Raw genomic sequence first — 17,234 nt, forward strand, 5'->3', positions numbered from 1 at the left:
CCACCCTTGCCCACAGCTGCCCAGGAAGACAAATTCCTGACAGTGCAATTTTCATCCACCTGGAGACCCTCCCCTGCTCCCCTGACACGAGGAGCCTTTGCACAGAGGAAACCAGGCTGAAGACTTAGGGAAAACAAGCAAAACCCAAAACAAACAACACGGAGCGGGTGCAACGTGTGCCAATCTGGGGGCCTGGTCTTTCCCATCCTTCTCATCCTTCTTGGTTCTACTGGGGGTGGCTTTGGGGCCACCCCACCACAGCTGCCCACTGATGCTTCTGTGCATAGAGACCTGGGTGGTAACAAGCAGGTGAAGGGTGCACACTGGTCATGGCGTGGAGGGGCTGACATGATGAGGAGAGGTCAGATATGTGTAGCCTTTCCTTACAACTGCTAGTCAGAATAATTCACTGTCCTTCCCACTGACTTCTTTATACAAAATTTTCCAGTAGCCAAAGAAGCTTGGGACAGAACCATCAACTGTTCCTTTCAGTGCCTTTTCCTCAAAGGTCTGTCTTCCTTCCCTTCTGAGCTCCAGGGGTGATAGGACAGCCACTGAGGCTGCAGCTGGCCCCAGCTTCACATTCTCTTACATGGAGATACACAGAAGGCCGGAGAGGAAGACAGATGTCCCCGAACATTGCAGATGTACTGAGTTAAGCAGTGTCCTTCTTCCAGGGAAGAGACAGCATAAGGACAGAGAGCTCACTACCTGGTATAATGCAGAGTCCTGTAAGGAGCGAGGGACGCCCACCCCTGTCCTCACCCCTGACCTGCCAGGAATGCCCTTATGGACCAATGAATGGAGAGTGCGATGTGGCCAGACACCCAGGCCACAGACATGGTGGACCCAGCCTTCCTGTCCAGAGGTGCCAAATCCCTTCCCCAAATCAGTCTGAGAAGGAGCCCGCCGGCTCTTACCTCCTCCTGGCTGTTTTTCTTTCCTGCCCCAGTTTATTTTTTGTGCTCCTTGGACCTTCTACCTCTGAAACCATTTAATGAACTGCCCAGTACTATCTGAGCCTCCAGTAAAAACAAAAACAGGCAAAAAACAAAACAAAACAGAAGTGCTTTTGGGTTTGATGCAGGTTGCTTTACCACTTCCTGTTTGAGGTTTATATCCATCTGCACCCACAGAGTCTCTAAGCAGAGCTGTGGTTCTAGACATAGCTGAGGTCTATGTGGCAGAGAGTGACAGCCCCACGAATGATGTGGCTGGGCATGTGGAGTTTCTGCTGGCAAAGCATCACCACCAAATGACACTCCTTTCCACCCTTCCTTAGGGCAAAGGTCTCCGGGGGACCTTGGTGAAGGCTTTATTTCAGAAAAAAAAAAAAATTTTAAAAAAGAGCTTGCAGAACACAAACCCAGTAAGAAGGAAGTGTGGAGGGGCAGAATCAGTTTGCAGTTGGCACACACGGGGAGAAATGTGTGCCCAGAACCCGGAGTATGGACAGAGCTAGTGTCCCCCAGGCTGGGTGCACCCAGGAGGGACAGGGGCAAGGCTGGGCCCTGCAAGCAGGAGGAATATAGGGAGAAAGGAGTGCTGGGAGGGACAGGGATCCCCTGATGTGCTGGGAGAGCAGCGCCCTGTGTCCCTTGGTGAGAAGTAAAAGAGAATCAGGAAGGAATGGGCTCCTCTCTTACCCTACAGGTGGTCTCTCCAGGTCAGGGTGGAGGCACATGGGCGGGGCAGGGTAGGGAAGGGCTCTCTGGCGCTGCCCACTCTGTACCTGCTCTATAGATAAATACAGGACTTTAGTGGCTAAGGCTGGTACTGCAGCACCTTGTTCAAGCATGAAAACATCCCCTACATTTCTTCTCTAGTTTTAAGAACAAAATAAAACAATAACAAAATCCCCCAATATAAAACACTGCTGCCTCCAGACAAGATGACTCAGGTAAATACTAACTAGAAACAACCTGCCCTCCCAATGGCCCAGTGTGACACTCCTGCCTCTAGGCTGCAAAAGGGAGGGCAGGCCCCAGGGTGCTGACCTCCTTGGGGGTCTCCTGGTGGCACCGGTTGCTGTTCCACCACAACTCCAGGGCAGCCACCAGGCAGGCCAGGAGCAGGCCAATGGCCAGGATGCAGAAGACCCCGGCGAAGCTGTGCAGCTTGAGGGATTTGCCGTCGGCCTGGGCGCTGGCATGACTGGTGAGGTCACAGCGGCCCATGTGCGGCCACCACTTCTGTTTCAGCACATCCAGGTCCCCTGTGTCCTGCAGCTCCAGGATCCTGCAAGACACAATCAAGGTGAGCTATAGCCACTGACCTCATCAACTCAGCCACCGGGGCCCTGGCCCCTGCCCCACCATGCTGGCCCCACCACAGACAACATTGAGCCATCCTAGCAGCTTTCTGCCTTAGCTCTTCTCTTCCCAGTCTACTCTCCACACTGCAGGTAAAGTGTTATTCCCAAAACGCACATTAGGTTTTGTCACTCCCCTCCCCAACAGCCCCTCTGCCCTCTCCCACCATATCCCACTGCCCAAGGATAAAGTCTAACAGCAAATCACATAAGGCCCATTACATGGATTCTGTGGCAAGAGCTCAAGATAAAACTAGGAAACAGACATGAAAGAGGCAAACATTTAGGTTGTGGATTTAGGATATTCCTGATCATGAAAATGCTTTCTTTTGAGCTTTCATTACTATATCCTAAGTCTCTCCCACTGGGATTCACCAAATTATTCATACAGTCATTTGATTTGAGGATCTTCTGTGCTTTGCCTAGTATGATGTTCAGCACTACTAAGCTTATGGTCTAGAGATACAATCACTGACCCTAAAAAAATTAGCTCAATCAAAGTGCAGGCAGAGCTGTGATTTAAAAAATGAATGAAAGTAGAGGTTCCAGGAAACACCACATGGTGAGTGCTGTCCACTGGAGGACTAGAGAAATCCTCACTGAGGAGCTAACATGTAAGGGGAAGCTTGAAGGATGACTAATCATAAAACAGCTCACATGGGTCTAGCATGTTCTAGTGCCAAGGAGTATCCTCCATGCTTGGCAAATAGTGTTGAATCCTCATTTGCATGCCAGTCCTTTGAGATGGTTATTCCTATTTTCTCATTTTACAGAGAAGGAAATCAAGGCACGGAGAGGTGAACTGTCTTGCCAAAAGTCATCATGAGGCTGCCAGGGTTGGCTTTCAACTTGGGGGAGGAAGAAACTTCCTAAGACTAAAACACCATGTGAAAGTCATGTCTGGGGTAGCACTTAGCACATTTAAGAAGCAGAAAAATGGCCAGTGAGGCTATTGGGTGGTATGGGAGCAGGCATCAGGTGAGGACAGGGAAGAAGGCAGAGCCCAGAACACAGGCTCTGAGGGGGCATGAGAGGCAGTTTCGATTTCATCATGTGTGCAATGGTGGGACAACCCATGCTGCTTCTATACTCCCCATTGTGGTTTTCTTTGGTTGTGGTATTTTGTCTGTAACTCAGAAGTCTTAACAGAGAGCCAGCGGTAGCTGGTAGTACCCAGACCCCAAACACCCAAGCTTTCCATTGGGGAGTGGAGCTCTTTAAGCCTGATCCATGGTGATATATTCGACTGATATCATCAGTAGAGGTCCCTGAGTTCTCTGGGTGTGTGTCGTTAGAGAGCAACAGTTGTTCATAGCCGGGAAAAATTCACTGCCCACTGGACAGTTGTGTGATCTCTACCCTGGACCTGCATTCCAGTTCAACTGTGACCACAGACATAAGGTCTTGCTCAATTCCCACACATGGGCTTTTGTCTGGTGGAGACAAGAGCCACAACCCTGAGGGGGTCCCAAGATGTGTCAGCATCATGGGCCCAGTATAGCATGGCCTCCTGATGGCTGGGAATGGCCTGGCTCAGTGCAAAGATTGGCTTTGGAGGCACCAGACCTCACCTGCACCAGGGACTTGCTCCTACTAAAGATCAGTGTTCTCATCTTTGCAACAAAAACTGTTGACCCCCACTTAGATGAGCAGATCCTTCAGGACAGGAGCTGTGGGTCACTCTGTTTTCCCTGAGCAAGCACAGTGGCTGGCACCACTAAGGCTGTCTGTTGTGTCAATAAATGTGTGAATGTACTAATGAGTAATGAAAACTTGACTAAGATGGCTGTGGTTAGATATTGATATAATGTCCTTTAAGTGCTTAGGGCACTGATCAGCATGTAAGACACAGAATGTGGCTGTGCATTCAGTGACTTAGTTGTTAAGATACATGTGCATTTATGTGCTTTGGGGTCATGCTTAGATTGCCCCAGAACACTACGGACCTCTCTCATGACACACCACATGGTGAACTGGACAGCCGCAGTGTTGCACCACCTCATATGGATCATGTCGGGCCAACTCCGTGGCTACATGTCTGCCTGTTCACTGGCCTTAATAAGTCTCTGCTGGTAGGGGTGAGGAGGCTGAGCCTCCTGGCAGTTGCAGGAACCTCAGGGACAGATAGGCAGGACCTCAGGGCCTTTGAGGATGTCAGCAGTTGAAAAACTAGCTAGCTATGGATAGACAGTAGAGCTTCGTGTTCATGGATATCCATTCAAATCCAGGCTTGGAGCCTCTCAAATTTAGCTCTCTCATCACTAAAGCCTGAGGTTATAATAAATGTACCTACCTCACAGGATATTGCGACAAAATGAGAAGAGGGAACACATACAGACCGTTAGCTCGAGATCCAGCCAGTAATCAGAGCTCCATAAAAGCTGGTTAGTAGTTGTCAGCCTGATGGCCACATTGACCAGTAGCCTTATCCTGCCAGCACTGACATGAGCGACCTTTTATAGAGAACACAGTAGGAGCTGATCATATTACACTGTTTGAATCCTCATAACAGCCTGCAAAGTGGTTCTTATTATGTCTATTTTACATCTCAAAGACCTAAAGCTCAGAATCTAGATGACTTGCCCACTGTTGTAATTAGAAAGTGGTGATGCTGCTCATCAGAGCTGGGTCATTCTGACCCAGGAGGCCATGCTCTTTCCAGAACAGCAGGCTGTTCTTCCGGGGCCAGCTTCTGGCCCAGGGGATGGTGAGGCTCTGGCCAGATGGTGGTTGTGGGGTCAGATCCCCACTCCTCCACTCATTAGGCAGATCCTGTGCAATGTTAGGCAAGTTGCTTAATTTTGCTGACCTTCTCTTCTTCCTGCTCCCTATAATTGTATGCATTTTTTATACCCAATCTTATCCCAGAATGATAGTAAGGCAATTTATACGAAAGCATAACATAAAACAAAAAACCTAAACAAACAAAAAGGAAATTTAAGTATGGAAGGGACAGAGGAAAGCTAAAACAAGTCACGGGTACAAAATGACTTTGAAAATGAGGCTAAACTAATGCACACCATAATAATCCATACTCCCGCTTACGAGGAAGCCAGAGGGATAATAGCCACTTCCTGAAGCCAGTTGTTCTATTTTCCAGACAGATATAATTGCAGGTGCTTTTTTTCATTCAATAGCTGTGGAGCCTGCTACACAGTAGGTGCTCAATAAATGGCTATTAAGTTGCTAAACATTTATTGAATGCCCAATCTGCATGCTGTGGTCTGCAAGCCTGTTTATAGCACATAAGCCCTGCCACACACACACATACATCTACATCCTGTCCTCTGCCAAAGCAAAGGAGCATATCTTTATTGAAGGAAATAGTTTAGTTCCCAGGATGAAGGGAAAGACAGTTATAGCAGTTCCACATAAGGCTGGGACCTGTCATTTATACCAGAACCTGTTTTCTGCAAATGGCATGAGGCATTGCTCTCAGGACCTATCCCTTCATTCCTCTGAAGCTAGAGGCAGCTCACAGTTCTGCATGCACCATACAACAAAGCCCCCCCCCCCTTTTATTTTTTTTGAGAACAGGGTCTCATTTTGTCACGCAGGCTAGAGTGCAGTGACATGGTCTCAGCTCACTGCAATCTCCACCTCCTGGGTTCAAGCAATTTTCATGCCTCAGCCTCCCAAGTAGCTGGGATTACAAATGTGTGCCACCACATCCACCTAATTTTTTGCATTTTTAGTAGAGACAGGGTTTTGCTATGTTGGTCTGGCTGGTCTTGAACTCCTGGCCTCACGTGATCTGCCCGCCTCAGCCTCCCAAAGTGCTGGGAGCCACTGCACCCAGCCCAACAGAACCTTTTAAAGAACCACTGGCATCAGTAAGTTGGCAACCTGAGGTCTGAGTGTCCCCACTCAAGGGATAATTCCAGCCCAGGAGGAACTGTACCCTACAGGAAGATGAGGAAACTGTGGGAGGCCAGCACAGGCCACTGGTGACATTTCCTTATAATCACAGAGCACATGCCTTCTGATGAAAGCAAATAGTAATCAATCACTACTTGCCAAAATGACATGGAAACTGGACTAGCCACATTTGATTATGGTGACTATTGGAGTCAGGAGAGCAACCCATGGGGTCTCTGTTGGGAGGTTTCGCACAGGGACCTCACGGTCAGTGAGTGGACAGGTAGTGGGCAGGCCTGTTTCAGAAAGCCTGGTCTCTGGAATCACACACCCCATGTTGGCCCTGGCCCTGGTCCTCTGAAGCCACACAAAGGACATCTCACTCCTTCTGCCCCCAGCAAGGCTTACGATATTGGAGGTGAGCAGCCACACCCCTCCCCACTCATCTCCACCTTCTCCAGGTTGAGTATTCTCAGGTTCTGCTCTGACCTAATGGGAGCCCCCTCTGCTCTGACTCCATTCAGCAATCCAGCCAAGACCTGGGTTCCTGGACTAATGTCTGCTGCCTCTTCTCTCCAGTGTGTCAGTGTTCACTTCAGCAGACTCTCAGGAGCCATCTGAGCAGTGTGAGCACACGGGGACTCTAACCTTTCCTCGCTGGGGCCCCTGTGCTTCCATGAGCGCTGCCTTGGGGTACATGAGCAGTCTTGGTGCTGCTGCTGTGTTGGCCCCATGGGATCTCTTACCATCTGTTCTAGAGAGATGCTCAGAGGTTGATGGTCTGTGGAATCATCCTGAGCCTCCCATCTCAGAAAACCAACTGGTGCGAACCTCAAGAACACCAACGTGTTATAAATCCTGGAGAGAAGCCATTCTTTCTTCGTGCATTTACTCTGAGCAATTGATAAATCACTACTCCTCCTTCCCTCTTGTCATCTCTCTCTGCTCCAGAGAGCAGAGGGAGGAAAAGAATGTATACTTGATTAAATTTAAGGGAAAACCCAAAAGCCTCATTTACCTTAATTAGGCCTACTCTTTTCCTTAGTTTTGCAAAGAAGCCACTGAATGGACTGGTTGCAGGCCCTCCTCCTCAGCCTTCCCTTGATGGGGCTGAGGTCCAGGTACCCATGAGCAGAAGGGCACAATCTGGACATCTAGAGTGTGAGAGAAGGGAGGTCGTGGTGCTTGGAGATCCAGCAGCCACATGGGCATAGCACTAGGGTTCAAGAGACCTGGATTCTACTCCCAGCTCTGCCAGCAGCTGGCTCAGCAACCCAGATATCCTAGTTGCCCTCTTAACTGCAGGATGTTAAAGAAATGGTTTATAAGGACTCTCACGTCTCCAAATAGAAGTTCCTTAGTACTGAAATTCATGCATTAATCAGTCAATGAGTGTTGCCCCTGAGCCTGGCACGATGCCAGCCTTTCCATTCAGATGCTTCTGCCTCATTTTGGATTTGGGTGGACTCTGGCAGAGCCTGCCCCAGGGCTTCTGCACTAGGCTCTGCAGATTCATCCCTTCACCCAGCAAAATGCCCTTCACAGATATGTGCAAGAAGATGGCCCAAGGCTTAGACACCTTGGCGTCAGGAGCCCCTGTTTGCAGGCTGACTATTGGACAAAGGCCACTGAACTACCCATGCCCCACTTCCACCCTTCCTGGCTAAGGCCACATCCCTTCCCTGCCCCAGCAGACAGCATCTCCTTGGACCAGGAAAGTTCTGCCCTACAATCAGAGGCCCCATCCAGCCACGTGCAAATAAATATGGAGACATTCTGCTTCTCTGACCCTACTTTTTTAAAGTCTCCACATTGACTACTGCCACATTACAGGTACATTTCTCTTTAAAAGTGATTAGTAGGCCCTTATCAGATCCTGCTAATTATTCATTTTTCTGGCTAATTCCTCCTCATTCTTCCAGCTTCAGGGGTGTCCCCTCCTCTGGGAAGTTCTCCCAGATATCCTGGGTCTGGTGAGATGCCCTTTTCTCCCTGCCTCTACCCTAGCATCCTGAAGACGTCCTTGCCATGTGCTAATATGCCCTAGGCTGGCATTACCTGCTCATATCAGAGATCCCACAGAGACTCTGAGCCTTCCTGGCAGGGACCATATACTTCCACAGGGTCTGAGGGTAGGGGAGGAGGAAGCAGTGGGACATAGTATGTGCTTAGGAAAATGTGACGGACAAAGATGTTTGCACTGGCTCTTATCTTCTAAGAGGTTATTCTCCTACCCTCGACCACTAGAGTCCTGAGGCAGCGGTAGTCACCTCGCTGCCCAAGCCTACCTCTGGGAGAAGAGGTCCCTGTAGGGGCTGCCATGCTGCAGGGCGATCCCGTAACCCTTGCTGCTGATGCTGTTGCCGATGACAGTCACCGAGCAGTCGTCATCCGTCAGGGCTGCGTATTCCACCACGGCCACATCCCACAGGAAGGCGTAGTTCCCCTTCTTTGCCTGAAAGATCAAAATTACCATGAAGTCAGGCAGGCCTGGCCAGCTGTGTCAGCTTTGATGGATGAGCCATCTTGATGGTGGGATTTGAGGGACCCATCCTCAATGGTCTTCCTACCCACCAGACAGCACAGCAACTCTGCTACTGTTTTCTGGCCTACAAATGCCAGCATTGGTTGAGGCCACTCACTTTGACTAGACATAAAAGGTGTGCAGGCCAGCCACAAAACATCTCATGGAGAGGGGAAGGGCAGAGGAGCTAGAGGTGGGCTCTAAGACGAGCTTCCTGGTCACAGTGCTATGGGCCTATGTCTCAGATTAGAGGGCTCAGCCATGGAAAGTGCAGAAAATCTAGTGCCAGGTGACTGAGATTCTCAGATCAGAAATGTTGGGGAGAATAATAGTTGGGGATGAGGAATAGGGGAGAATAGAACTGTGGCATATCTTACCCACTGATATTTCTACTTAGAACTTGTCTGAGCTCTGCTTAGGGTGAATGTGGAAAATAGCCCTGAATTCAGTGCCACGGAGTAATGGTGACTTAATATCAAGCACAAGCACATGTCTAGAGCCCCCTGTGCATGAGGAAAAATCCATTAGGGACAGGGCTTGACTGTTATGGTGCCACGCCAGGCTTCTGCCACTTGTATTTTACTGCCCACATATGAAGGTATGCACATGCCTGCACACACCCCTACACATGCACACACATGCCTGTACACACATGCCTGCACACAAACACACCTGTGCACACGCACATACATGTGTAATAAGCACACATATATGCACCCATAAATATGTGTGCACATATGCATGCACACACTCACATGCATATATGTTTGTACACACACATAAACATATATATGCACACACAGGTGCAGGTTTCTGGTGTCACTATCTCCACATCAGTGCAGTGGTGGCAGATTCTTCCATCAGGAACTTGCCTGCAGCGACAGCTAAAGCCCTACTCTGTCGCACTCATCCACAGCAGAGGTTCTTTTCTATCCTGAACAACAATTCTAACTTTGCCTGGAGTTTGGGCACTCGGAGGGAATGCAAGCTGCTTTACTTTCTGGAAGGAGATGCAAACCTGACACTGCCACCTGGCCATCTTAAAACAAAGTAGAATGTTCTTAATGCAGCAAAGTGCCTGCCTTTAATGCTATACTGAGCACACAGACACCCCTTTGCCGCTTCTTTCCTTTTTACCATGGCTCGCACCAGATGATGGGGGCCTCATTATGGGCTTAGTGACAGCACTGAAACATCACAGACAATAATAGGCCATGCTAGCAAGCTAAAGGCTTCTTGACATTGTTGAGGACATTGTCCCTGGCTCCTGCCTTTGTTCAGTTGAGTCTTCATGTCCACTGAGACTTTCCAAAGAGTGTCGTAGCTACTTAGATGAAGTTAGTCAAGATTTTATTTCTTTCAAGACCCCAAGTGCTCGTGGCCCAAGACAGCTTATTTCCTTGTCAGAAGTTCTCCATTAGAAGGATTTGTGGGCAGAGTGTGACCTCCTGCAGTGGGAAGAGCCTGTTCCCAGACATTCAGACAATTTTGCCCAACAACCTTGTAAGAAATGACACACACCTGTGCCACTCATTGACTTTCACCTCGAGGAGCAATCCAAATATTACACCAAGGCTTCAGTCCCCAGCCAATCCAATTTCAGAAGTCCTAAAGGACTTTGACCCAGGTTGCAAAATTACACACATCTCTCTCCTTCCTTGTAGGAAGATAACAGTCCTATAAATTTTTCCTGCTGGCAAACAAGTTTTCTCACAAAAAGATAGACATTTTCAACCTCTTAGTAACCAAGTTTCTCAGCAAAATGTTGACTTATGACCTAATATTTGGCTTTAGTCAGACTTTGGAGCATTTCACATCCATGCTTGCAATTCAACATGACAATCAGACATTGTTATTTGTATGATTTCAAAAGGGTATGTCACGTTGAGGGAAAAATTAAGATAAAGGTTTGTTTCTACATTTCAAGTGATGCTCCAAGAATGAAAACAAAATATGCTGGCTTAGAGAGAATGGAAAGGGACTCCAAGGAAAGCCTGATGTGGCCACTCTAATGGGGCACTTGGCTTCCTTCAAGCCATTTGAGCATTTGTGACTCAGTTTGGGCTCAGGGACAGGTGAGCACAGCTGCATGAAAGCACCCACATTTATAGTCCTGCTGGCCTAAGCTGAGAAAGAGGGAACATCCAGAAGGGATGCTGGCAATGGCTCAGCCTCAAATCCCTGCTAACCAGGAAGGAAGTCCGGAGGAGACAGTAGGAGCTGCCTTCTGGACCTACTGAACACTCCATCTCCCCATCTGCCTATTTGTAAACAGGGACTAAGTTCATCATTATATTTATTTTTCCTTTTTTTAAAAAAAAATATAGACAGTCTTGCTATGTTGCCCAGGCTGAACTTGAACTCCTGGGCTCAAGCAATAGTCCTTCTTCAGCATCTTGAGTTGCTGGGACTAGAGGTTCACGCCACTATGCCAGGCTGCCAATATATTTCTTGTGTCTGCTTGAGGAAGCATGTGGCTGGATCCTGAATCTGCCTGAAAATGCCAAAGCAGGAGCACCTGGAGAGGGTGCTATCCCACGTTTTGTGATGGGAGCTGGAGGTAGGCTCTAGGATGAGCTTTCTCATCATGGCATGGGCTTATGTCTCAGATCAAGGGGCTCACCTTTGGAGACGGCAGAAAATCTAATGCCAGGGGATTGCAATTCTATGGAAATGTAGGGGAGTATAACAGTGTGGAGATGAGAAAGAGGGGAGGATGGACTGTGGTAAATCTTACCCATTTGATATTTCTACTTAGAACTTGACTGAGCCCTGCTTAAGGTGAACACAGGAAATGGCCTTGACTTCAGTGCCTCCAAGAACTGGTAACAATATCCAGCACAAGTACATGCCTAGAGCTCCCTGTGCATGGGGAAGAACACTGTATGAACAGGACCCTGACAGGGCCAAATCAGAAGCTCCAATAGCGGCAGGACAGGCCAGATTCTAGCTCTGTCCTTAGGAAATACCCTCCATTCCTAAATGTCGTCTTCACTTCCTTGGCATCCTAGAGCTTCCTCAGCCTTTCTCTTTCAACTCCATGCTGAGTACAAGGCAGTGCTGAGGCTTTCTTTGGGTCCCCAAGTTCATTTATTTCCAGAACTTTCTGGACTTGCAGACATCTCCCCAGTTTCCAGTGTGTCACAGAGCCTGTCTGAGACATAAGGCCTCTTAGGTCTGACCATACTGTCAGGAACATTGCAGACGCCAGCTCTAAGAAGTTAAAATATCCCACCCATCACGGCCCTGTTGTCTTTATACAGACCCTCTTCTTGTTTCCTTGCAGAATGAGCTCCATCCTGCCCCACAAAAACTCTAAGCTTTGCTTCCTCCTTGTAGGGTCAGAATCAGTTTTCCACGTGGCCCCAAATAATGATGAATTCACCCCCTTATTCTGTGCTACTTATCCACAGGTCTGGCTTCCCCACTACGGGGGGCGGCGGGGAGGACACCAAATATATCAAACATCTGCCTCCAGGACAGCCAAGCAACTCCTCTCTTCCCTGCCCCTCCTGTTGCAAGTTCACCCTCCTCCTTCCTTGAGTCTCAGCATTTCCTCCAATCCCGCTCCTAGGTTCAGACCCCTCCTCTGTGGGTGCAACCTCTTATCTAGCCTCTAGTTCTATTAGGAAAGCATGTCTACCCCTTTCTTGCCTTGCTCCATCCCTTCATCTCCATTTGAGAGATCTTTCACATTAGGAAGCATTTGTCATTTCCTATTTATATTAACTCTTTTCTGTTGAGGATGTTTTTCAGGCTCTGGAAAGGACAGAGCATCAGCAGGAATCTAGCTTCCTTTCAACCTTGTGCTGTGGTCTGGTGCTTGTAGAGGGAGGAGGATGAACCCAGCCATCTCCTTGCAGGTGTCCCAGAGTCCCTTGACCAAGTGTCACAACAGATATTTAGATCTGCTATTTTTTGCCACTTCCTATTCAAACCAACTCCTTCTTCCTGTATCTCCAAGTACTGTCTTGTCCCTACTTACAGGTGGCTGTGGGGAGTGGAGGAGGATAATGTCTGAGAACAGGCATGATAGGTGGTGAGCTGTTTGCAAATAGATTATTGGCATTTATCTCATAATGCCTAAAAGATAAAAGGGATGCCACTGATTTGAGTTCTGCTATTAAAATAAAACAAAAACAAACACTGTATTTCACCTTTCAATGGGTTAAATTACCTTTATCTGGCCTGGCTAGTCCATTTATAATATGAAATGCATTCTGAATTTCCAATCGCTGACTCACCATGGATCAATGCCTTAGCATAAGGCTGGTGGAAACTTAGGCTGGAGACAAGGCTGTGGATACAGCCGAGCTTACTCCAAGCCTTCAGCTGTCTGCAGAGCCTAGGTGGGCATAGACACCCAACACTCCAGGCCCTTTTGACCCCACAGAGCCCTTCAGGACTAGATACGGGGTCCTGGGACTCCAACCACCACGTTTCTTCCAGGAGCTATGAAACGTATTTGCAGATCATCCAAGAAAGTAGAGGTCTGAAAACTAATATGTGTAAGTGGCCAAATTACATTTCTAGCGGTTTCTTAAAAAATTGATAATATCTAGTGGTAAAGAAACTGTGAAAAAAATGTGCGTAATCCTTCATGGCTACCGGCACCACAAAATGATGCAATCCTTTGGAGAGTAATACAATAATACAGAACACAAATGTTTAAAGCTGCTCATGTCTTTCACCTTTGCAAGTTGGGAATTTAACCGAAAAAGGAACCTAAATATATCTAAAATGCGTGACAAATATTCTAAATTAAGAGTTGACTCTAAAGTAAACATAAGGTTTAAATATTTACTATTAGGGAAATAACAATAAATTATGATTCATAAATGTGATAGCATTTTATGTAACAGATGGTAATATAAAGACTTTACAAAAACACTATATATTTATATATATATACATATATATGAATACTTAAGGAAAGTGGCAGAAATAATAGGATGAACAGATTATTATTGATAGATACGGTATTATTACTGTTGTGTGTACATGTGAAATGTAATATTCTAAAAGATTGATCATCACCTAATAGAGTGGGATAAGTGATAATTTTCTAAACAAGTGGGTGAAAGTGTTGTGTTTATTTAACCTTGTTTCACAGTTTGTTCTATCATGCATGACACAGACAACTAATCCAATCTGCATACCCCGTGTGCCCCTGGCTCCACTGGAGCAGTGCCCTGGCCCATCAACAGGACACAAAGGCCTGGGAGAGCTCTCAGACCTCTCCAGGACACTGGCTCCCTGATAATACCCAAGCACTTGGGAAAATCTCCTTGACATTTTTGGCCTACTTCTAAACATTTTACTTCATTTCATTCTCCCCTTTTCCTAAAAGAAAAGCAAACAAACAAACATGGTCCAGACAAAAAAAGAATAGATGCAGGAACTTTAGTGAAAGGAGGAAGAATATCTTGGCATGAGAAAAAGTCAAAGGCATGTGAGCATCCATCCCTGGGATGCCAGGACAACAGCAGCTAGAGAGACCACCCAGCCTTGTCCCCCAGCAAACACCTTAGCAAACAGATTCCCTTCTCAGTCTACCTGCTCCCTGGGTTGTTGCAAAAGGAAAAAAATTGACATGGTGAGGGAGTCTGGCTCTAACACTTACACATCCTCCCTAACATTTAGCAGAATATGATTGGCCTCTATTTGCTGGAGGAAGGTTGGGCTCTATAAAAGAAGCCACAAGTGAGCTGATTGGATGACTTGCTTGTGTTCCATGACTTCACACTGGCAGTAAAATGAGATGGCATTGCCTTTTGTTGCTCCACTGATTCCACCCCTTTTGGAACTCACTTGGAGCACAACCTTTCAGAGACATCAGCCTTTAAGGCAAGAACCTCATTACGCTATTCCATTCCATCCTAACTGCTTTGGAAAGGGACAAGCAACCACACTGCTCCCCCCAAATGAGAATGCTGGTGCTGCAAACATCAGTCAGAAATGCTATCTGAAAGGAAGCACAGAAGGAAGACAGGTGCCTGTAGTGCCAGGTGCAGGGTAGGTGTGGGGCACCCACTGGGTACCAAGGCCTTCAGAAACCTGATCCCTTTTTTATCCATATAATACTTCTCGAGGGCAGAAGATTCCACCCCATTTACAGACAAAAAGACTGAGGCTCCAAAAAATTAAATGACGTGTCCCAAACAAGCCTGAATTATGAACAGTGGAGCCATGTCAACCTGAGTTACATCTGGCTCCAAAGAAGTCTGTGCTGTCTCCTCTGCCCTGGTTAGACTTATGAAGAATGGACTGGGGAAAATTCACCTACTGTCTTTGCTCTTGGACCACTTCCTAGGGAACATTGCTGGTGACAGACCACACACAAATGGCAATGCCTGTCTTTCCCTAGCTTTAGAAACAAAAGTGTTTCATGGAGTCACTGAAACTCTGGAAGAAGGGAGGACATGGGGTCTGCCCCTTCTCTGTACATCAGGGACTCTTTGGAAACCTGACACATTCTCATGTACATTCACCATCCGTGCAGAGTGCATTTTGCCTCTGCTTGCAGCCACCATTTATCCTAATGAAGCAGAGTTCAGCCTTTTCAAGCATCCCAAGTCTTAGTTCCTATAGTCACGTTCATTCAATGGCAACACATTACCACATGCAGCCTGAACCCTGGCTACAGTGTTACCTGTATTATGTATGTACCATGCCAAATTGTAAGATTCAACAGTAAAAACCCAGACCATCTGCAGAGAAAAAGACAATTTTGCAGTCGGCTGGTGGGAGTGTGGCTGGCATGATATTTCTGGAATGGCAATTTGGTGGGGAGAATTGAATGTTTTTAAAATGTGTACATGCAGCGATTCTACCCGTGGGATTTATCCTAAGGAATTATTCAATTTTCAAAAAATGTTTGCATAGAGATTCTTTCAGGGCTACACTGTTTAAACTAGTCAGAAGTTGGAAGCAACCTAAATGCTCAATAATTGGGAATCAGATAGGTGAATGATAGTATTAGATGGTGGAACATTATGTTACCATTAATATGGTGCTTTAAAAGAGCATTGATTGTTAAGGGAAATTTCCATGGGAAAAAAAAGAGGCACCCCTGAGCTATGAACCAGCCTGGGTTACTGAGTCCAACTGTATGAGTTTAAATGCTAGCTCCACGCTTGCTGCCTGTGCAGACAAGTTGTTTAACATCTCTGAGTCTCAGTTCCACTGGATAAACTGGTCCCTACTTCACAGAGTCCTGATGAGGATTAAATTCCTCAATATGTGTGATGTGCTTAGGATCTTGCTTGACATATGGTAAACGCTAAATAAATAATAATCTATCTTATATTGTTTAGTGGAAAAAGAACCTGTTACACTAGAGTATTAACATTGTGACCGCCTCTTAAATTATTATGTAAAACTTTATGTTTGTGAAGAATCAAAAATAAGTGCCAAATACAAGCCATGGTCATCTTTGGGAGGTGCCATCATGGGTGGCTTTTGTTGGTTTTGAACATCTCTGTGTTGCCTATGTTTCCTGCAGCTCAGCAAGCCTCACCTTTTGTGATTACGGATATCGAGGCTCGGCCTCCTTCCTTCTGCACAGTGCAGCAGAAAAAGCAGGGTGCCCATTGTCACAGCCCAGCTCTCCAGTGACCCTACTGTCTCAGGGGCTAAGAATTGTTTCCTAAAAGGACGGTTGGGAGTGGGAAATTCCCGAAGGCAAAACACTGTACCTGGCACAGCATGAGGGCTCAACGCGAGTTCCGTTTCCTGCTCCTTCCTTCAGTTCCCAGATGGTCAGGAGATCCATCTGTCAGCTGTGATTGAAGCATTTTTCCTCCACCTACTCCCCTCCTGCCAGTCACTCCCCCACCTTCACCAAGTCAGCAACACACTCTGTGTGAGTAAGCAGTGTGTGTGCATGAGTGTGTGCATGCAGAAGAGTGTGAGCGTGTGTGTGTGCATGAGAATTGTGTATGTGCATATGTGTAAGTGTGAGGGAGATGTGTGTGTATAGATGTGTACATGTGGATGCACGTGAGAATGTATGGGTGGGTGAGTGTGTGTGCATTCAATAATACATGTTAGTGTCTATAGGTATGTATTTATGTGTATGTGTGCATGGGAATATGTGTGTGTATGGGTGTGTGAGTGTGTGCATGTTGGAATAACATATGTGCAGGTATGACTGTGTATGTGTGTGAATGTATGTGAGGATGTGAGAATTATGTGAGTGTGTACATGTGTAAGTGTGAGGGAATGTGTGTGTGTGAAGGTGTGTGTATATATATGTGAGAATTGTATAAATGTGTGTAGGTTGATGAGTGTGTTTATGTGTGAGTGTATGAGTATGTGTATGATTGTGAGCACCATTGCCCCCAGGGAGGCAGCAGAGAAGAGGACTCAGGTACCAAGCTGCTGGAGAACCATGAAGGGTTCAGAAAAAGTGGACCTTCAGCTGGAGATAAAGAGCCCATCTCTAAAGAGAGAACAATGGAGAAAGGTGATGCAGAATCAAAATGATGTGAGGCTGTGAGGCAGACCATTGGTGGGCCCAGCTAGGAGGTTGTCAGGAAA

General features: G+C 47.0%; 1 protein-coding gene across 3 annotated transcripts in view; it reads right to left on the reverse strand.

Annotated features, from left to right (window-relative positions):
* Positions 1-17,234, reverse strand: part of GRID1 (glutamate ionotropic receptor delta type subunit 1) — a 779,753-nt gene that overhangs the window by 11,862 nt on the left and 750,657 nt on the right. For 2 of the 3 annotated variants that reach the window (XM_063781959.1, XM_016918777.4), the window contains exons 14-15: positions 8,458-8,624; positions 1,998-2,238 (exon numbers count right to left, since the gene is read on the reverse strand). In XM_063781959.1, the coding sequence (XP_063638029.1) occupies positions 1,998-2,238; positions 8,458-8,624 (408 nt within the window). Of the gene's footprint in view, positions 1-1,646; positions 1,738-1,997; positions 2,239-8,457; positions 8,625-17,234 lie in introns of all 3 variants that reach the window. The other variant, XM_016918780.4, reaches the window with a different exon arrangement.

This window comes from Pan troglodytes, chromosome 8 (genome assembly GCF_028858775.2).
Source record: "Pan troglodytes isolate AG18354 chromosome 8, NHGRI_mPanTro3-v2.0_pri, whole genome shotgun sequence".
NCBI lineage: Eukaryota > Metazoa > Chordata > Mammalia > Primates > Hominidae > Pan > Pan troglodytes.